Below are 20,948 nucleotides of genomic sequence, written 5' to 3' on the forward strand. Positions count from 1 at the left end.
TTCCACCATTGTATTAGATCTTTAGCAGACGTTGAAGATAAATCCCATCGATTTCTGTTATCTCCTTGTACATGTTTGCAAGATTTGGGGGTGCGGCTTTATTTTTTGTTAAAATTAAGTCTTTACTTTTGCATAGTAAAAGGATCAGATTTTATAAACATCTCAAGCTTAAACAATTACATGGCCACAAATGACATTATCAAATTTTAACAAAGAGAAGGGTAAATATTATGCAAGGACTTAAGTTTGACAAAATTGAACGAACAGATGAGTACATGGACACAAATGATATAATCGTCTCACGACTTCACAAATACGTATAAACAACGCACCAAAATCCTTCTTGGCTGACGGCGCCTTACCACAATCCTTCTTGGCTGACGGCGCCTTACCACAATCAAGCGACAACCATGTTAGCGAGTCTCACCTGTTTATCTAGCGGCAGATACTCCTTCATACAAAAACACGTCTGATGCATCACTTGCAACAAGAACATAGCTGTGTCTTCCTCAGTCGAGTTGATATGTTGTGAGTCGGGCAGATAGTGACCCTGCCCTACTCGTCCAGCCCAATCATGAATGCGTTCCATTGCTCTGAAAAGGCATGATGCTACAGATTCTGCAACCATTCCTGAACCAGTGCCTGCGAGGAGAGGTGGTAGAGTAGTGGGAAGGTCGGTCAAGACACTTCCCTTATCAGCAAACAAAATGGTCATATACTTAGAGCTGCTACCAGATAAGAGGCCAAGAAACCGTAGAGCCTGAGAAAGAAGAAATCATAGTATCAGTAAACGTGGAAAACGAGTATCACAGACACAGTAGAATTTCATGGTGAGGACCAATAAAATACAAAAAGGATCAATAACATCTATTTTAGCAATATAAGTTGGCCTGTCAGTTTATGACCATGACAAAATTGAAGCCCGTTTGTTTGAAATCTAGATTTTTTCTTAAGTACCTTTTTTGTTTAACATGTACATGCAACTATGTTTTTTTGTTTAATGAGGAAAATTTTGGCTCTTACTGTTGAGGGGTAGCTTGTCACGCATAGAATTTCTGCTGTGTCACTGAGCCATTGTCTTCTAACACTGACATCATAGTGTTGCAAAGTTACAGTGACTTCTACCAGAATGTTCCAGATAACTGCATATTTTCACATTTAAGTGTGTGCTGTTAGTTTGAGTACATAAATTTCAATGCAATGCACTTTCGAGTTTACAGACTAACCTTCCGAATCAGAGTCCAACATATATGCTTTCAGTTTTGCAAGTTCTGCCAGAGGGATGGAACCAACTCGAACTAGTGCAGCTTTAGCTTTAACTTTTCTTAAAGTTTCATAGTTGCATTCCTCCTTGAAGTTTGTATCAGAAATCTGTACAACAAGAGAGAGAATCAATTGTAAAAAGAGAGGATTGGTAGATGTAGGAGACATTTGGTTCGAGCGATAAGGTATAATTGATAAAATAATCCAACTTAATCAAATGTTTGGTTTGCATGATTCAGCCCATGATGGATAACATGGCCTGCACTCTATCTATTTGGATGATTATTTATCATCCCAAAGTTGGGTCTTGGGTGGATTATTTAATCATCATCTAATCCTATCAATCTTATCTATCTCATCAACCAAACCAAACACCCCCGTACAGTATAAAATATCATGACTTCCAGAGAAATCAGTTGAAAATGATATTACCAGCAGGAATTTCAATAGCCAGCCTTGTTGAGCCTTCCCAAGACATCTAATTGCTTCAGTCCATTCAACGTTGGTGTTCTTCCGGTATAATTCAGTATTAACACTTGAGTGAGACCACGGCAACATTGTAAAGAGAACTTCCATGCACCGTTCCAAATTATGTGCATAATCTTGAGTTTCAATAGCTGAAGATTCGTTTAAACAAATCTGCAAACTCTTCCAGCATGAAACTCGCATTGAGATTTTCTCTTCATTGTTGTATTGATCAGCAGAAGCAAACCAATGCAAGAAATCAGAAACGTCATCAAAAAGCTTTGCAACTCTGGAATTGGAGAATATCTTCAATAAATCTGCCAGGTGCAAGAGCATAAGTGATTGCAGATTTGACTCGAGTGTCTTAAACCTTGCTCCATCAAATAACTCATCAATGAAGCCAAGAAGTGAATCAAACTGGTGTGCGTGAGACAAAATGAATAGAAAGCACTCCTCCCTCAGGGTTCCTTTTCTGAAGTCTATATCTTGGGAAGGCATTTCAGCAGTTCGATCACTGTATTTCATGCACCGTCTGGATATTTCTGCCCACTCCATCACAGGCAATCGTGGAGCATGTGACAGGCACCGCAAAACAAGAGCAACCATACTAGTATTTACGCCCGTGCCAAGCTGAAATTTATGAAAACCAGAACGCAGATCAGAAGAACTTCTATGTTTCTGCGGAAACAGTTGGGATTCCAGGAACACGACAATGATAATTATTTAACAAAGAACAACTATGTAAGGCCAAAATAAATCAACAAGACCATAAAATGAACTTCATAAGGATGCCCACTGTCTTTTTATTAAGGAGTAATATTATGCCTGAGAATTAAAATTGAGCAAGATTACCATTGAATAATTTATCTGCATAAGCCACAAAGAGAGTTTCATGACAACAGTGTCTTCAGCAACTCCCTGAGAGGCAGACTTAGGGGCACCGGCATCATCACGCTCAGCATCATTTGTGTCTTCCTTAGAGAACACAGAGTGCCTGAGAACTGAAACTGCCCATGCTGCATTCTCCTGTGACTGAGGATCATCAGAGTTTTGTGCGAAAAGAAATACCTCTTGAATTAGTGATGTTGACTCAGCCTCCAGGACATTATTTGAAACCAGAGAACCCGATACACGAGACGGTTCCTGCCAGCAATTATATATATTAACCCAGATAAACAAAATAGAAGCATAAATATATTGATTATTTTTTGCTTCTCAGCATGTTATGTAGCAGATTGTAAACATCTTTGCCATTTCAGATGCGCTCATATTTCAAGATAATGATTTCAGTCTATCTAAGTAAGAACATTAAGATCATTTTCCTTCTTTTGTTATATTCCTCTCATGTATCACACTTCTCAGCAATTCAGCTACTCTGTTGCAAGCTAGGATTTTGCATTTTCATACATAAACAAAAAAAGTGCTTGAGGTACAACCTTTTGCTGGAACACGGTGGGTGAGGAGGAAGAAGGGAACTGTTGAATCAGTGTCCCAGCACCAGCCCCCACAGCATTTACAACCCCAAGCATCCCTCCTAGTTGAACAAATGGTAGGTGAGTACTCGAGTATGTTCTTCTAAACAATTCAAGAAATCCTTTAACGTGCTCCTCCTTTAAAGAGGGCAGCCTTGAACTTGAAACCAATGAAAGGAAGCTTCCAGCTCCAACACAAGATGCCATTAACAAGTTCTGGAGGAAATTATCAGATTGCTTTACAGACAACAGTCCAGAGATGAGCTCCATGAAGCTGCTCACAAGATGGTCCAATTCAGTATCATCAATCAGTTCTACCTTATGGCAGAAATACACTACAGTTGGTACTGAAAGGCATGCTCCTAATGCCAACACCGGCAAACAAGTTCCCCCTCCAGCATGCTTTGGGAACAAATCATTTGCGCTAGGAATCCATGAAATGATGAGGGACTTTAAATAAAGGACTGCATCACGATACCCAGCTCTGTATATTGCCCCAAGAGAATTCCCTAAACCAATGACAGGTCCAGCAGCACCCCAGGCATCCTCCTCCAGATGATCAATATTGTCATCCAGAGCTTCAACTTTAGATGAGGACAAATCGTCTGTTCCTAGGGGAAAGTAAGCTGCTAGCTTGTCTAGAATACCAGCTGAAGATCCACTGAATTGATCCGTCATCTGGACTAAGGTCTTAACAATTTTTCTTAGTAATTCCAATTCCTGATTCTTGTATGTTTCTTTATCAGACTGAGTATTAGACCCAGAATCAACTCTAGTTAGAAGACCTTGGCATGAAAAACCTAATCCAATTCCACAAGCTCCTTTCACAAGGGTGCTCTTACTATAAGATGCTACCTGTTTAAGAATGGATCAGATGTTATTATAGCACATACAATAAGATTTCCTGTACAGCAAAAATAGAGTGACATTCAGTTCATAAATCACATGAAATAAAGAAGACCTAGAAAACCTTCTTTAGAGGTGAAGGAGCATCAGTTCCAATGACATGCCAGATGAAGAGGTAAAAAACTTTTCATGACAAAAGGAGCACATTTCACTCAAAGCCTCTTCAAATCAAGGAACAAAATACCGCAGACGACTATAAATGGTGAGACAATATACATATTTGTCTTGAAGTCAGACCAGACCATTAGCACATGCAGCTAAGCCTCTCATTCATTATATGGTGTTTGGAATTACAATCCTATACCTCAAGAAGTGCAGTTATATTCTTAAACTTCTGCTCATGATCAGTCACATGAAGGCAACTTGAGATTAACCCAAGAGAAATTGCTGCTGACCACTGACGGTGTTCGTGCTCATATTGAGACAACCAATTTAACAAGAACTTTGAAGCCATCGATTGAACAGCATGTGCTGATGCAGGTAGCGCCTACACAGAGGATTACATGGTAATCAATAACTAAAACTATAAAACCGTGTCATAGAAAAATTAGAAAACTTCGCCTCTTTTAACTTCTTATTTGAAATTCATCCCTATTCAAATTGATTGTGGAAGATTAAATTTACACTAGCAAGTTAAGATAAAACCTTGAAGAACATGACGACTGCAACTTATTTCTACCACTAGGTTCAGTCGCAAAGTAATAAAGATATCTGTTCAAGAGCTTTGAGCAAAGTGAAACAGAAAAGTAAAGTGCGGCTAGTTATAAAGCCTGATCCATAATTGTTTATCAGGCTCTCTTCAAACATGCTACATCACCTCCCTCCGTCTTCTGGTATTATAAACATCCTCTGCTTGGAGAAATGAGTTGGACTGGAAAAATAGTGTAACAGACTCTAATTTCAGTTTCTAATCCTACTTTATTCAGAAACCATTGTATAATGTTGTAATAATCTAACTTTTTGGAAGATAAATTATGAAAAAATTATAAATTGCCACATTTTGGACCAAAGTTATAATTAAAGAATGAAGCTTCAACAGAACAGCACAATGACTCGCATCAGATTGCAGAAAGCATTAAATCTTCACCAGACAGAAAGCTCCAAGTGCGAGAGCAATATTCTCAGAAGATCGAGGAATTGCTGCTTCCGCTAATCTTGTCAGGATCTGCGAGATTATATGGAACAGATAGCTACATTTTCAGACGGAAAAAAAAGGACTTTTGTGTGCCAAAGAGACAAAAGAAGACAAGTACAATGAACCTTCAGAATATCAGTAGCAGCCTTCGATGTTTTGTCCAACATGGTCAAATATGCTTTTGCCTCAAGTACCATGATGGAAGACCTTAACCATCTTTCCATGAAAGGTTTCCATGATTGCATAGAGAGAAGGGCAAGCAAAGTATTTCTTGACAGCAGAAGAGAGCCAGATATTTCCAGAGCTGCATCCTCATATTTACTGTTCACATCCTGTAATCCCTGCGGACTGATGCCTTTAAATCTACAATCCCCATAAGCAGTTTAGAAAAGATACAGAGATACAGTTATCTCACTTTTAATGATTCCTGATTTCTCACATCTTTACGAGTAGGAAAGCAAAGCAAAGCAGCACCAGGTAATTTTTTAATCCTGTGGTTACTTCCTGCAAAGTAAATGTTTTTAGCATGGTTTCAAATTCAATGTGGGACAGATATAGAGTTTCAGAACAAAAATTCCACTAACGATAACGTGAACCTATCCATATTCCATACAATGAACTAGTCCTCATCTAGCTTCTTTAGAACCTTCATGATTTTACTGTGAATATCACTTGGCTTGGTGTCCCTTTGTTCTATATTAGTTCTGTTACTTCTGTATGAACAAAAATCAAAAGCTACTATCTCTAACTTTAGATAAAAACTGACCTATTTGATCGGAAGAGGGATAGACTTACACAGATTTTACTATTTTAGACAAGTTACAAGCAATTCTAGGTTACACAAAGTTGAGAAACATATGAAATTAACATGTCAAGCAATTCCTAAGGTTCACAGAACAGATGGCCTTGTTGTACCTGAACCGAAGATAACCTCAGGAACTACATCTAACAACTTGAAAATCTTGTTTTGAGATCCAGTAATCCTTTTCTGCTTTACAGATCTTCGCCTCGTACTGTCAACACAAATAAGTATGATCAATATGAGATCTTTAAATAGTTTCTTCCATAGTACAATGTAGATAATAAAAATGTTTTTTCTAACATGTGCTCATAATTTATGAGTCTGACTTCAAACTCTTCTAGTGCTGCAAGCAAATCAGGATTTGTCTGAGAAAAGAGAAAGCCCATGTTCTTGGTACCGAAATCTGGTATGCTTCTCTGAATATGCACCACCTAAGAATAAAATGCATAGTGAGATAGAATGCGAAAACAATTTGTATAGTATATCAAATGAAATGCCAAGAAAAGTTATTTGACGCAGTATGATAATTCAATGAAATTTAAATTAAGTATTTCAGTTCTAAACTAAAGTCAATCTCCTGGTCCCAACTTCACTAATCACTACTACAAGATTTTATTGGGAACATTACACAGAATAAAGTACCTAAATAAATAATAAAGGCATGGAAAACACTTGCCTCATATTGCATTAAGGCTCTTAAGGCAGCTTCTTGACCTCTTGTCCACAAAGAACTGTGACTAACTTGCATCTGGGTTCCAATCTTCCACAATATGTTCAAAACATTTTTAGCAGCTTCGGGATATGCTTCGGCATCCATTGCCCCCCATCTCAAGAAAAGAGCCAGCCTATTGAAGGAAAATAAAGTGATAAAATATCTGAAGGCACTAAGGAGTTTTGAATCTTAGAAGTCAGCTACATGAGCAAAAGATAAGTCCAAGGAAAAAGAAACACTACTAAAAGCTCATAAAAAGTGTTACACAATCCTGTGAATTACGACTGTCGGGACTCGGGAGTTCCAAAGATAGCAGAGATAAGTAATTGACGCCAAATATCAGAGGAAATATTTTGTGAGAAGATATAATAGAAAATAAAGATTACAAATATAGCTTCAAATAGTCATCAGATGTCAACATAAACCTCAATTTCATGCAACAAGAATTCTATACATCTATATGGATTTTCATATTTACTTTTTATTCATCCTATACAACTTTACTGAAATGACTTTTGGCTGCTCACTCTCAGTTTCTCTGGTTCACCATAAGATTAAATTCAAAGATAATGTTAGTCTTCTCTCGAAGAAAGAAAGAAATAGGTAGACTTGAAATCCCAGACTTCAATCTCTAACATCTTAGAAACTTATCAAAACACATCATAAAGAAAATGAATCAAGCCCGTTACCAGAGAAACAATGTGACCTGTCATCATTTAACAGTGTCCGAAATATACACTCAATAGTTTGCTAAATTGCTAGTTTTTACTGATAGATTTACATTTCAAACATAAGGAACATATAGAGTAGACCAGACGTAACAAGAGGAACAGCAACAAAATATTTACCCGTAAGCAACGGCGGCATTTTCGGAGTAGTTCTGTGTTTGTTTTCCAACCACATCCCAGGCAGTATAAAAATCTGGACCCAGTGTATGGCATATTAATCACTTATACATATCTTTTGTCATACTAAACATAAAGTGAAGCTACACTTTTCTTGATAAGAAACTAGGACTTTGAAGCAGTGAAAGCATTAAAGGTCTACCTATCACATCAGCTTCACAAAGATAAGCAAGGCTTTGTAATCCGACAGACTGAACCAAAGGATCGTGGTTTTCTATACAAGCCTGTTATTGGAATTGATTAGTGAGAAAGCTTCACTCTGCGAGCTTATGAAGTTCTAGAGAAATTAAGTACAACATACCGCTACAGACAAAATAATGTCCACCCCCCTATCAGGGTTTCTTTTGCAAACATCTTGTATAGAAACTGCAATGCTCATACGGATTCCTCGTTCAGTGCCGTGCAGTACTAGTTCATTTGGATGCAACATTCCCTGAAATCACCGAGGGTAGAAATGGTTCTTTATTCTATGCGAACTTTTGGGTTGGAATTTTCCAGTATGACATTTGCATTCTTCATATGTTGGCCACACAGGCAAATCAGATGGGCAAAGCAATAAGTTTAATCTCACAAGACCAAATGGTTATGTAATACCATGCTGCAACTCTAATATAGTAATATAGAAATAGAGAAAAAAAAAAGCACAAAGAGTAAGAAATCAAGCATTAATAAACAAGACAATATAAAACTTGCCTGCAAGCTCCCAAAGACACGGTCATTGATCTCCCACGTCTTACAAATCAAGCGTATTGCAGTAGCTTTTATGAAACTGAAAAATTGACGAGCAAAGTCAGGCATATCATCACCTGCAACGCAGAATCCTAAAATATGAAAAACCCTTGTTGCAGATTTTTTTATTCCCCAACTCTCTGATTGAATTATGAGTAGAAAATCTTAACACCTCAGAAGATACAGAAGAAATTGAATTACACACAAGAATTCTTTTAGTGCAGAAAACCAATACTCTAGGTAATTTAAAAGAGGGTTCCCTTGTTAGATGAAATCATGCCCGATGATTAAGATAAGTCAGCAAGTACCTTAACAGGAATATGGTACCTGAAGTTGGCCCTAGAAGGCTAGAATTATGTACATAACATTACTGTTTCATAATGACCAAAGAATTGAATGACATTTTATTTGGTGTTGTTGTGGATCTTAGAATTATTCTTCAAGAAATCTCTTTTAAATATGCCTAATGAATTTTGCTTATATGACCAGGATCTTTCTAAGTCGAGCGCATGACACAAGCCATTGGATTCTTTCCTTACCCCATCATCATCATCATTGTCAAAGTTGTAATCAACATCTACCCCTCCCCCTTTCTCGTCACACATAGAATAAATCGTTGCTTCGTACTCCACACAGATCATGTACCATATACAGGGGAAATATATACATGAACAATTGCATATGACATACGGATTCACATCCTTGTGAAGCATTGGCAGAAGAACCTGATGTACCAGAGGTATCATTGCAGAATGTGAAGCAACTGATGGAAGCAAGGCCAATAGTTTAAGCTGCATTGAGAAAGAACATAAATATTTTTTTATGGATGATCACACCTTTGTTCAAAAAAGTCTGTACAATAAACAAAACCCTCAGAAAGTGGCTATCTAATACTCACCAGCTTATCATGAAAATCGTTATATTTTCCAGCATTTGAGCATACATGATTGTAGAAAAGAACTGCTAGCAACAAAGGAACCCCAAGTTTAGGTTCGATATTACTTCCAATAGTAAACAGATCAATGGCAAAGTTTGTTGTTTGATGCATGAGGAAGACACCAGCAACCGAGCACAGTATGAGAGGCATTTCTACAAAAGACATAAAGGGTAGAGCGTAAATAGCTGAGATAGCTTCATTTAACGCCAAAAAAATAAGAAGGCATCCAATTTTACAGAAAAAAAAATTGTAGAAAATAGGAAGCATTTACCACTTAGAAAGCTTTCCTCAGAATGAGACATCCCTAAAGAGGATTTCCGTTTTGCAGTAATTACTGAAGAATACCCTTTTAAAGAAAAAATCCAAGCTTTTAGTCCAGAATGCACTTCATTAGAAGATACATCTCCATCAGAGAAGCGATTGACATAGTAAAAACCATCTAGTGACAGTTGATCCTGCAATTAATAGTTATCCACCAAGATTAGGCTTATTTTGTAGTGTGAATGATATGCTGCAGAAGAAGCAAATTTTGAGATAATCTTCATAGATATTATGCAGATTATGTGGACAAGCTAGCAAAATAGATAAGATGGGAAGATAACTTCTTTGATTGTCAGGATCCTGGTCAAATCAACATTCTATTAAATTTTAGCATAGACATATCAATGACAATGCACAGAAAATTCCATCTTTCCTATGAAAGATATTGATTTATACCTTAAAACATATATTCTTTATGAACCTAAAAACAATGTGTCCAGGGGTGGTGATAATCAGTTTTTTCCCTTCTACTGCTTGTTCCTCCCTTGGAGCAATCAGTAAATTAGTAGCAGTCCTTCCCAATATTGAAAGCAAATATGTAGCAGTTTGTTTAATAGATTTGGATGGAGATGAAACAAGTGCAAGCACAGGAAAAATGAGCAGAAGCTCTTCGTTCAATTCACTTGGACAAGCACCAGTCCTGTATTCTGCAAAAGCATGGAAGTTTATGATTAGAGGAAACATAATTTACAGAAGCATGCAAGTATCAGAAACTATTCCGTACAAATACTTATTGATTAATTTGTGATAGACCATTTAGGATTTATTCATCTCAGAAAAATTCACTGAGATTGATTAAATAACATATGAAGCAGCAGTTGTTTGTAGATGGAATTTGTAGCATCCAGTAAGGAAAAAGTTGATAAACTGGTTCATTAAAGAAGTCAGACGATGAAGTACAATCATTGGTTCCTCAAATAGTTAGATTTCTATTTATGAATCTTTCGTTTTCTTTTTTGCACCACAACCACTGCATGCAGAATTAACCACAGGAAAATAATTGCAGAAGAATTACCATTTTCACCTTTCCATCTTAAAAGAAACAGTGCCAGGCTAAGTACAGAGTATTGTTCGTGCTCAAGCTCCACTTGAGTGAGAATAGAGAACAAGGACAAAATCACTGACGACTGGCCAGTGCAGTAGTTTAGTCCAAGCTCTTTTTGGACAGTCAATATGTGCCTAACTGCATCTAAGATTTTCTCAACCCCACCCGAGTACTTGCAGAAGTCCCTATGTAGCAATAAAATTGAATCCAGAAGTTCCAATCCACACTGTTGAGCTTCGTCAATGAGCTGGTAGCAATTACACACAATAAAGACATTGTAGGTTTGGAAGCAGAATTAAATGAGAAAAACAGGGCACAAGTAGTTCAAAAACAAACTAAGCAAAAGTTGGATAGCTCTATCCAACTTTTTTCAACATTTGTGATTTAACGTACCAGTCCCATTCTAACCAACTGCCTCAAGACCACCTGATACGCACCCACCAAGCACTCAAAGATAGCAGAAGTATTTGCAACCTCCTGCAAAAAACAGGGGGTATAGCAAGGAGGAGGAAGTTCAGACACCATACATATACATTATAAAATGATCTAATGATCCTAATCCTGTACCTAAGATGTGTTTTCAGTGCAATGCTGCACATTCCAAATGAAAATCAAGAGAATGCAAATGGCAGTATTTCACAAACTATATAAACTTACTTCGGCATTCTTACATGAAATATATTTGAGACGACCCGTCAACAGCTTAATGATGGGAATAGCCTCCTCCGGAGATGAGCAGCAGAATGCCGCCATTGTGGACACTAAGTTCCTCAGATATGTAGAACAGGAACCCGAAATAGGCACCTGTATAAAGGAATAATTCAGAAAAGGGCCCAAGAATTCACAAACGGCCTCCATTCCGAGATATTTGCACTTCATGATCAACACAACTACTTCTTTGATTAGCCCTCCTTGAACTTCAGTCCCACAAGAAAGTATCTGCAAAAGCCAATATATCCATCAAATTTGCATGAATCATCGAGTAAATTAAAACAAGTATATGGTGGTCAATTCAACCTCTTGAGATTTTGCTTATACATACATACTCCAAAGTTGCTGAACAACAAGCAGCAAATGTTAAAATTGCTTATTCTATCATAAAACATCACGTGAACTTACATGTAAGTTTCAGTAATTAATTTTTCCCATCTCAGATTCCATCCAATCTAAAAATTCATTGCCGAAAAGACAAAGCTAAAAAAATCCATCAAAAAAAAAAAAAAAACTTCCTAGCATCTCATGCTCAACATTCAGAACTTCATATAGCTTCCAACGCAAGAATAACAGCCACACCTTGACGAATGGGTGATTCTCTGACGAGGAAAACCGAAACGACGACGGATTCCGCTCAAAACCAAGTCTAGTGAGCAAACCAATTGCTTTAGTGAAGACAGCAGCGAATTGTGGATTGGATGCATCCTCGAGCGCGGACTGCAGCTCCAACAATCCATCGGCGACATCGAATTTCTCGTCCTTAACGAGGCGGCAGAGTTCTCGAGTCGACTGATCGACCACCGCCGCGGAGGTGGACCGGAGGCACCGGCTGACGGCGTCGAGTCCGACAGCAGACGGCGGCGCCGAGCGGAATTTCTCGAAGATTGAGGCGACTGCGAGCTTCTGGAGTGAAGGTTGCGGTATTCGAGTCTTCTCTAACAGTGGAGTGTAGGAATCCATTTTCAGTTCAGAAGGAAAAGTAGGAACCGGAGGGAAAAGGAGGGCATAAACGGGTTAAATAGTTTGTGCGGGATGTGACGGTTGGTTTTTTTGGCGGAAATTTGGTGATTGAATGCGATTTTAGGTGTAATTTGTGTAATTGGAGGAATGGCACATGGAGACAGAAACCCTCAAACCCGCCCAATTGTCCAGCATAATGGGCCGCTAATTGTTCGACTCTAGATAGTTTTCGTGGCTTCACTTCGGCCCATTAGTGCAATTTTTTGGATAAAAATATTACTATATATTTTGTCGCTGTATTTTATTTTATTTTCGATTATATCACGCTCTTTAAATTTTATATTAATTTTTCATATCATTTTGATATTTTTAATAATATCACGAGGTCCAAATTTTGACATCTAAAATTTCATATTGGTTCACCAAATTTGATGCGAAAATATATTTTTCTATATCGTATACGAATATTTCCACATCCAATCCATGTGGATCTTGCATGGGCATGTAACATTGTTGAAATATGCTACCAAGTTTTATGTTTTTTTCAAGTGATACTACCGAAAACGAGCAAAAGTGGAAGAACATGATATAATAAACATCACAAAAACTCCTATGAAACCGACTTCACAATGACACTACTTCAACATCATAAGACACTTTATAATGATAGTGTCATTGTGAAGCCGGTTTTACCATGACACCGATTTTACAAGAGACCACCTCAATAAACAAAGAGGTCTTCTGTGCAAACATTTGCACGATGCAAACACTTACAAGTATACTATTGAAATTCGTAATATGGACGCCTGCACGAAAGAATATGTGAAAACAAAAATTTATTTAATTAATTCATTTATACAAATTAAAAATTTATTTAATTAATTAATTTATACTTGGCACATCGAAAACGATAATAAACCAAATTTAGTCGTAATTAAACCCAAACAAACAAGTGTGGCAATATTATGCAACATCTCATAAGCCCGTGGAGACACGCCACAGCATCACAAATTTTGCGTGGAAAAATAGGCTCAACACGTTACTGCTGCGCGCATTCTGCCTCAGCCACAAAAATAAAGCCAAATATCCCCTCGGATTATCTCCACTTTGGACAAATCTCTACCATTACCATGAACTGGGGCCCCACTTCATTTTCCGCAACACAAAACACCAAAACCAAAAATTTCAGAGGATTTAAACTGCCTAGCAGTTTTCGTCCACGCAAATATAATTGCATGATCCATCATCAACTTCTTGATGATCTGCTTCATGTTCTTGGTCTAACGCTCTTGAGTTTCAGTGTTTGAGAGAGATACAAATGCTTGGATTGAACCTCTACTGTTGCATAGTCCCATGCTGTAGACAGGCCAAGTATGGAAGCAGCTTCAACACAATAGTTCCGCAGCGGAGAAACGAGGTTTCGCATGGAAGAATGAGATTTAGAGTGAGGGCACTGAAAGATGAAAAGAATGGAGCACCTGGTCAGAGCTGGGATCCCGGTTTGGAGATCGAGGTCCCGTTCGAACAACGCCCGGTACGTCCCCCTCCAGCTCTCCCTTTCGATTTCCTTTCATGCAAAATGAGGTGAGCTTTTAATCTTCTCATATTATTCAGGTAAACGAGTACTCGTCTCTGAAAGACGAGACCTTATACTCGTGGGCCGACCTCAGCCCCGGATCATTCTTCCTACGCCTCGGAGGACTCTGGTTGGTCACTTTCACAGTCCTGGGCGTGCCTATTGCAGCGGCCAGCTTCAATCCTTCAAAGGTAGTGTAACCATAATCTTGTCAAGTACAAATTACTGTAGTGAAAACAAGAATGATAATATTTTGCACAGCTGGGATTTAAAAAACACAAACAAAATGGTTGCCCTAAAAATTGGGAGTATAAACAACAACTAGAGTTCTATGGTTAGAGGAGCAAAAGAAATTGCCATATAGTGGGAAAAGCTAAAATACATTGTTCACAAACTATAGAGAAACACATGCTAGGGCAAGTGTTATTGAAGTATCTATTCCCTGATATGAAGATTGACAGGAAACTCAACTTTTTCAATGATACAGGATCCTTTACGATTTGTCCTTGCTGCGGGAACAGGAACTCTCTTTCTCGTTTCATTGATTGTCCTGAGGATTTATCTGGTGAGCTAAGTTCTTTTTCCTAGAAAATATAGATTCAATGTCTTATGCACCACTTAAGATAAGCCAGCAGGAGAAATAAACTCGGTTATAAAACAAGATAAACCAATTTCTGGTGAGTGTTTTGACCTGCTCCAGTTACCTTACCGAGCAGCTCAATCCCATTCGCAAAACTCTGGTTTGCATAGGTCAGGATGCAATATTTTATACATAATTTGTACAACTATGTGGATACAACTATTTGGAGACAATCTAGATGTGACATGATCATTAAGTGGTTGGCAAAGCCTGATTGTGCTCAAATTTTCACATATGATTATATGAAAGAAGTAGCAGAAAGAGGTCTGTACAGAATGTCTCACATTGGAAGAATCAGTCCATACTGCATCTTTGCATTACAGAAAAGTATGCTTCATTCAAAGATTTTCATTGCAATAAATTAATGTATCCATTGTTTTATTTGACAGGGATGGAGTTATGTTGGCGATAGGCTTTTATCCGCAGTCATACCATATGAAGAGACTGGATGGTATGATGGGCAGATGTGGGTGAAACCACCAGAGGTTAGATTCTGCCAATTATTACATTGACATCACTAGATTTTACATCTAGTGACGAATTTAAACAAGACTAGATGGAATATAGGATCAGCTAGATATTAAAATGTTCTTGTTACAAAGCAGCAGAATTCAAGTATAATCCCACCCTCCCAGGGTCAGACTGTAAGACTGGCCTTCTACAAAGACCTCAAGATAAAAAAATCTGGAGAAGTCCTCAACGTCTTATGATCTACTTGGTAACATCCAAAGATACACATTGAGATTTCTGGGTGGGTGGGGGTGGGGGGATTATTATCAATAAGAACCGTACTCCTCACTGCAGATAAATTTGATATAAAAAGTATAAAAACTGCAAACGAAGAAAAAAGGATAGGGGTGAAATTTCAATGAAATCTAAAGGTGGTACCTCCCAGGAAATCTCATGTTCATCTGGATTGGCTTATCGTGAAACTCTTGCCGACAGCACAAATGCAAGTCTTGCCGGAGGCATCCACCTTGAATTAAGTACTATAAGCTGTACACTGAAATATCATTTTATATGGTCATCAGACAAAATTCAAATATCTAATCATATAGTATAGACATGTTATTCCACCAACTTTCAGAAAAGGGCCAGACCATGAAGCGAATGAAACTCATCAATCTTCTATCATTTTGTTTATCAAAATGTTCTTTATCCTATTTTGCAGATCCTTGCCCGAGACAGGTTGCTTGGCTCATACAAGGTATGCAACGCTGAAGTATAGGACTAATCATGCTTATTGTTTGAGCGAAAAGAAATCCATTCAATGAATGCTATGGCAGAGTAAAGGTTTGAACATGCCCCTCTCAACATATTGTGTTAATTGTGAGAAACTGTTATCTACACATGAAGGTTAAACCAGTCATCAAGTTGCTGAAGCAGACTCTAGTTGGAACCGGAGCACTGCTTGTTGCAGCTGTTTCACTTTTTATTTTTGCAACACCAGTAGAGGAATTCATCCAAAAGACCTTTGTCCAGAAAGAAAATTTATCCAACATCTCGACCTCAAAGACAGCTGATAAGATCAATATAAGGTAGTATGAGAATGTGAAGACTTCAAATTTAAAACTGAACCCTTATATATTTACACACATCTCAAAGTTGTCTAATATTATAGGAAGGAGGAGCTGCTAAGATTGCCACTTGAGGTGATGTCTGACAATGATCTAGCAGCGGCAGCTGCGGAAGCTGCTGATGGAAGGCCTGTCTATTGCAGAGACAGGTATTACCGTGCATTAGCAGGTGGGCAATACTGCAAGTGGGAGGACCTACTCAAGTAACAGATTAAAGATGAACAATTATTCAATTTTGACACCATGCACAAGGTCAGTTGACCATATTAGCTGGAGCTACAGACCATTTGGAAAGCGCCAGATACAAAATCAGAAATGCAGGAAATGTTTGAACTTCAATGTGGAAATTTTGTAACATAGCACTCAGATAAATGACATGGTTCAGTAGCTTCCAGATAGGACTACTACTAATTCAAGACCGTACATGCCACTATATAACATTATGCATAAATTTAGGAATACCATGTTGGGATCGGGGATCTATTTCTCCCCTGCAAATCCATCATCAAAATGCTTTAGATGCCCATGTGTCTTCATGCTTCGAACTTTGCCTATCATGGAAGTTAACTGTGAAATGCTCTCAGTGACAACTTGACCTCACTGCCTAATCTAGGCAAATTTCCTCGTGGCTTTTAATTTGATGAGAATTGCGAGTCATATCCTCGAGTGACAACGGTCTTATTCCTATGCCATAACTTGCTAAGACATTGTTACTTTTGTAAACCTGTTCTTAGAGCCTTTCATGTTTTGGAAACAGCAGCAAGACGTCCTTCTTCCTTACATTTCAGAGATCTTCATTTATTTCCACAGCAGAGTTTGTGCAGTACGACTCTCCCAGTGCTTGTGGGACTCCGTGCACAGACATGCTGAGTTGTATGCTTGAGATCAGCTATAACGATCCACTGAAACACTTCTTGCTTATGACCTAAGAAACTTTCCTAAACCAAGTTACTACTCTTGAAATTTCTAATTCAACTATATCTTTAATTCTCTTTTTCCCTCTTCTTACATCTTCAATATCTAGTGTCCTGTAGGCCAGAGCAAGCAAGTATATTGCTGGATGAAGTCTCCTGCATGTGACATTGAATACCATAAGATGAATTCAAAGACAATCAATATGATAAAATAAAAGTGAATTGAGCGGCTATGCTAATCTCAGCCATGATCTTCTGAAAATTAAATTACGAGTGCTTAAACATAGTCGTAGTTAACAGCATATGCTGAGAGATTCCTCCAACAAAAATGAGCAGGAAGAACTGTGTCTACTAATGCATAAGATCAACAAATTACTTACTCCTCACACTTTGGATTTGTATCTGAACCATCCCAATATCTCCCGGCTGGAACAGTTTTTCCTTTGTTATCTCTTCCAAATGTCTCAATATACCATCCTCCTATGTCATGCATCGCACTGCGAGGCTCAAACAGCCAATAACTGTGGCAGATACAAACTGGATTACATTCAATAAAAGAAGCAGATGAAAACAATCCACACTGAACCAGAGAAGAATAGATGCTAGCACATGAATAGACCATACCGGTAGACCCGGCCAAAATAACCGGAACCAGGAACCGAACCGGGAAACTGGACGGTTCTGGAACCGGAACCATGTCACACTGTTCCGAACCGGAACCGTGCTCGGCCGGTTCGGTTACGGTTCCCATTTCCTCAAACCGCTGGTTCCCGGTTCCGAACCGTGGAACTGGGCTGGAACCGCGCAGAACCGTGAACCGACAGTTCCACGGTTAGAACCGGGAACCGTGGAACCGTCTGACCGAACCGCCTGGGAATGCGTGTTGTTGCATGCATGGCTGATTTTTCAGCCTTTAATGCGGTTGTTCCCCTTGCATGCATGCTGATTTTTTAGCTTTGCAGGCTATGCATGTGTAGGCTTTTATTTGAAGCCAACACTCCTCCCCCCAAATTCACCGGACTTACCCTATAAATACCCCCTTATGTCCACCATTTTTCAGATCACTCTTTAGTGGAAGGAAACAACGATATCCATAAAAACTAAGTTAGCTAAACCCTAAAGACAAGTTGAGAAGTTCTTGCCCATAGGAATATGAAACAGAAAAGTTGCATCTAACTGAAACTTTCTTGTTCAATGATAGGGAAAACAACAATGGAAGTGGAAATCAGCAGTGAATCCCAGCAGAATTTCATAGCCAATAGTTTTACTCCATAGTATTGGTGGATTTCAATACTTAAAAATAAGAGAAAGAATAGACGATATTGGTTCAAAACATCAGATACTTTCCACACCTTACTATGTACTCCTTCATGTAACATATATTACCGAACTAAGGAAAATTAATGATAATATTAAATTCAAAAAGTTTCATCTATAACATTCATAAGCATCAAGTTAAATTAAACACAAATTTGCTGCTTACTTGCTCGGTGGCAAGCGAGCTCGACTGCATCTACACTCACAAACTGAAATTTCATCTCCAACTCGGAACCAATGCAAGTGTTTCACCTAAAACATGCATGCATCAGCGCATGACAAAGACAGTACATCTACAAAAAAAATATGAATGCCATTTCCATTTGTAAGGCATAAATAAAAGCCAAAGGAGAAAATCACTAAATGTGTTCTGCAAAATCAAGGAACTTATGATGCACATTATCTATCAATATCCAAACAAAAGATCTTCTCCAAAAGAAAAGGAAGCATGTCTAATGACAGAACTCAATCAAGTCTATCACCAATGAGATAAGCATCTATAGGAAAAAGAACATATTCTCAAGTACTAGTCCTGACAGAACCTCTCATCATTAAGTGAAAGTAGTGTGTAGTTGTGCATGTACATATGGTTGATAAAACAAAATATCATTATGAGAGAACTCCCAGCATGGCATCATCAGTTCCAACTTCCAAGACCAAATCTCAACAATCCAAAGGTTTCAAGGCAAAGAAGAAACTAATTCACATACAATTTAGATCAATTCACCAATCATGCACCAATGCCATCCAACTCTTCATAATTCTTATGGGTTTTATTGAAATGGTAATAACATACCAGCAATGTTCTATGCTTCATAATCATATGAGTCTTCATGCCACCATTGTCATAGACATAGCAAGTTCCTTCTTCAGGGGTGGTTCCCAAACCTTTTATAACACCCAGAGGAATTTTATGTCCACCTGAGGAATCTGCATGCGAATATCCAGGATGTTGATGCCTTTCATGAAATTGGTCTCCAAGTGAAGTGAGATAAACATGTATCTGGTCTTCAGACTCCTCATCTTCACTTTTTGGTGGAACTCTCATAGCCACAGCCACAACTCTCCCAGATAAATGTAACTCTAGATCTTTGTACGCATCAGATGATTGATAATCAGTACGAACAGATTGGTGCTGGAAATCTTTGTCCTCATCTGCATCAGATTGATGTTGCCCGCTTACATTATCGGCCAGCTGTACTGAACCCAGAGAAGAAGATACTAGTTTTCCAGTACACGCATCTGATAATTCACGATACTTCTTAGCGAGACATACCATGCCAAAAAGATCTCGACCTGTAACTAAGTGTAGCACCTCTGCTGTAGTATGCGTAGACCTCTCATCGGCTTCAAAACGGTCAGGAAGGAGATCCATAGAATCAATCTCAGGTCCATAGAATGCTGCATGAATGGCCGAGTAAAAATCTCTTTCCAGAAGATCAAAATACCCCGATCCGGATGTAACTCTTCTTTCAGATAAAATGTCATTTATTGTGTGTCTATACCATTTCAGCCATTCAACAACTTCCATCTCATTAGTAGGGTGACGAAATGAGTTGTACATGAAGATTTTGGTATCTCGTTTATTGTGCTCATCAACAGAGATTCTTTGAGATGAAATATAATGATCATAGTGAGCTCTCCTGGTAGCATCTGAGAGAATCTGAACTCGTAAAACGAGTTCGGTCATATCACAAGAAGATGTTAGTGGTGGTTTTACCAAAAACATGATATCATTCAACAACCTTTTCTGCAACCAAAGAGAGATTTAATGGATAACTAGAAAGGTAAAGCCAACCACATACTGAGCTTCACCGTCAAAATAACAAAATCAAACTCAAAGCAAGAAAGCTAACCACATAATGAAACTATACTTTAACTATCAGAAAATTCATAGAGGCAGCTCAAATATTGCAACAGGAACAAATGAATTACTAAAACCAAATTTTAGCTGGCATATAAACATATATGTGTAAATATGTAACTAACGCTCCACCGATGTAAAGTTCGACTAATTTGGCTCGTGTGCGTAAACACTGTTGAACGAGCAGAGAAAGAAATCAAGGCACCTCGTAAGCAGCGAGAATTTGGATGAATCGATCGGAAGCATAAGATGAATGGTTTTGCGAGGAGGCAAGATCGGGATGAGTTTCCTTAGCCAATTTGCGAAAGGAAGCTTTAATTTCTGCAAATGAACTCGCCGGAGATACTCCAAGGATCTCATAAGCGTTCCTTCCGGCGAAATCGGGAGGATGCGCCCACTCGGCGTTGCGGGAGGAATACGGACGGGATGACAATTCCGTCGGGGGAATCAAACGGCGGTGACGGTGGAGAAGACGGCGGAGAGCGGCAAACTTGGCAAATTGCGCCATATCGGAGTTGACGTTTCTAAGTTGCCCCCTTTCCATTTTGGCAATTCTAACCGTTTTGTAAATAGTAAGTTGCAATTGTGCCACGTGTTATTATGTCTAAATAAAACTATACATTCCTTCGTCCACAAAACATCTTTTGAATGAGTCGAATTTCTCGTAAATTATGTCGAATTGCAATCGATAAAA

The 20,948-nt window shown here is 38.4% G+C and overlaps 3 protein-coding genes across 9 annotated transcripts; 1 reads left to right on the plus strand and 2 right to left on the minus strand.

The window, feature by feature from the left end:
* Nucleotides 1-181: 181 nt before the first annotated feature.
* On the minus strand, nt 182-12,408 carry LOC131005651 (protein RST1). 4 transcript variants are annotated; one of them, XM_057932670.1, is made up of 26 exons: nt 11,986-12,408; nt 11,350-11,631; nt 11,086-11,169; nt 10,663-10,939; nt 10,044-10,294; nt 9,598-9,781; nt 9,288-9,478; nt 9,080-9,180; nt 8,354-8,429; nt 7,962-8,093; nt 7,803-7,884; nt 7,604-7,676; nt 6,720-6,888; nt 6,344-6,474; nt 6,157-6,254; nt 5,657-5,745; nt 5,367-5,582; nt 5,194-5,271; nt 4,411-4,593; nt 3,165-4,055; nt 2,581-2,871; nt 1,696-2,358; nt 1,227-1,371; nt 1,024-1,142; nt 388-760; nt 182-357 (listed from the first exon to the last, which is right to left on the minus strand). In XM_057932670.1, the coding sequence occupies exons 1-25, from the start codon at nt 12,364-12,366 to the stop codon at nt 398-400; spliced, it is 5,550 nt and encodes a 1,849-aa protein (XP_057788653.1). In that variant the 5' UTR covers nt 12,367-12,408; the 3' UTR covers nt 182-357; nt 388-397. The 4 variants fall into 4 exon arrangements, with proteins under 4 accessions (XP_057788653.1, XP_057788654.1, XP_057788652.1 ...); XM_057932671.1 differs by having other exon boundaries at nt 182-760; nt 10,672-10,939; XM_057932669.1 differs by having other exon boundaries at nt 182-760; nt 11,986-12,407.
* Nucleotides 12,409-13,218: 810 nt separating this feature from the next.
* LOC131005653 (uncharacterized) lies at nt 13,219-20,849 on the minus strand. 4 transcript variants are annotated; one of them, XR_009095331.1, is made up of 7 exons: nt 20,460-20,849; nt 19,187-20,053; nt 18,557-18,642; nt 17,454-17,594; nt 16,622-17,229; nt 15,471-15,585; nt 13,219-14,125 (listed from the first exon to the last, which is right to left on the minus strand). XR_009095331.1 is itself a non-coding variant. In XM_057932676.1 (5 exons), the coding sequence occupies exons 1-5, from the start codon at nt 20,796-20,798 to the stop codon at nt 17,085-17,087; spliced, it is 1,578 nt and encodes a 525-aa protein (XP_057788659.1). In that variant the 5' UTR covers nt 20,799-20,849; the 3' UTR covers nt 16,487-17,084. The 4 variants fall into 4 exon arrangements, 1 of the variants encoding a protein (XP_057788659.1); XR_009095330.1 differs by having other exon boundaries at nt 13,219-14,526; XR_009095332.1 differs by lacking the exon at nt 13,219-14,125 and having other exon boundaries at nt 15,470-15,585.
* Nucleotides 13,685-16,670, plus strand: LOC131005655 (protein CONSERVED IN THE GREEN LINEAGE AND DIATOMS 27, chloroplastic). The gene is made up of 7 exons (XM_057932677.1): nt 13,685-13,900; nt 13,981-14,133; nt 14,430-14,507; nt 14,972-15,067; nt 15,754-15,789; nt 15,939-16,120; nt 16,204-16,670. Exons 1-7 carry the CDS (start codon nt 13,685-13,687, stop codon nt 16,364-16,366), a joined length of 924 nt encoding a protein of 307 aa, XP_057788660.1. The 3' UTR covers nt 16,367-16,670.
* Nucleotides 20,850-20,948: the final 99 nt, after the last annotated feature.

This window comes from Salvia miltiorrhiza, chromosome 1 (genome assembly GCF_028751815.1).
Source record: "Salvia miltiorrhiza cultivar Shanhuang (shh) chromosome 1, IMPLAD_Smil_shh, whole genome shotgun sequence".
In the NCBI taxonomy this organism is placed as follows: domain Eukaryota; kingdom Viridiplantae; phylum Streptophyta; class Magnoliopsida; order Lamiales; family Lamiaceae; genus Salvia; species Salvia miltiorrhiza.

What these genes read in the sequence shown, in the direction of transcription:
- LOC131005653 (XM_057932676.1), bottom strand. Translation starts at nt 20,798, where the DNA reads ATGGAAAGGGGGCAACTTAGAAACGTCAACTCCGATATGGCGCAATTT. An exon ending in TGAAGCATAGAACATTGCTG is followed by an intron (nt 18,643 to 19,186) that starts GTATGTTATTAC and finishes TGCATGTTTTAG; the next exon opens with GTGAAACACTTGCATTGGTT. An exon ending in GCTCGCTTGCCACCGAGCAA is followed by an intron (nt 17,595 to 18,556) that starts GTAAGCAGCAAA and finishes TATCTGCCACAG; the next exon opens with TTATTGGCTGTTTGAGCCTC.
- LOC131005651 (XM_057932670.1), bottom strand. Translation starts at nt 12,366, where the DNA reads ATGGATTCCTACACTCCACTGTTAGAGAAGACTCGAATACCGCAACCT. An exon ending in AAGATGGAAAGGTGAAAATG is followed by an intron (nt 10,295 to 10,662) that starts GTAATTCTTCTG and finishes ATGCTTTTGCAG; the next exon opens with AATACAGGACTGGTGCTTGT. An exon ending in ACATTATTTTGTCTGTAGCG is followed by an intron (nt 7,885 to 7,961) that starts GTATGTTGTACT and finishes TTCCAATAACAG; the next exon opens with GCTTGTATAGAAAACCACGA.
- LOC131005655 (XM_057932677.1), top strand. Translation starts at nt 13,685, where the DNA reads ATGCTTGGATTGAACCTCTACTGTTGCATAGTCCCATGCTGTAGACAG. An exon ending in CCAGCTTCAATCCTTCAAAG is followed by an intron (nt 14,134 to 14,429) that starts GTAGTGTAACCA and finishes TCAATGATACAG; the next exon opens with GATCCTTTACGATTTGTCCT. An exon ending in TGTGGGTGAAACCACCAGAG is followed by an intron (nt 15,068 to 15,753) that starts GTTAGATTCTGC and finishes CCTATTTTGCAG; the next exon opens with ATCCTTGCCCGAGACAGGTT.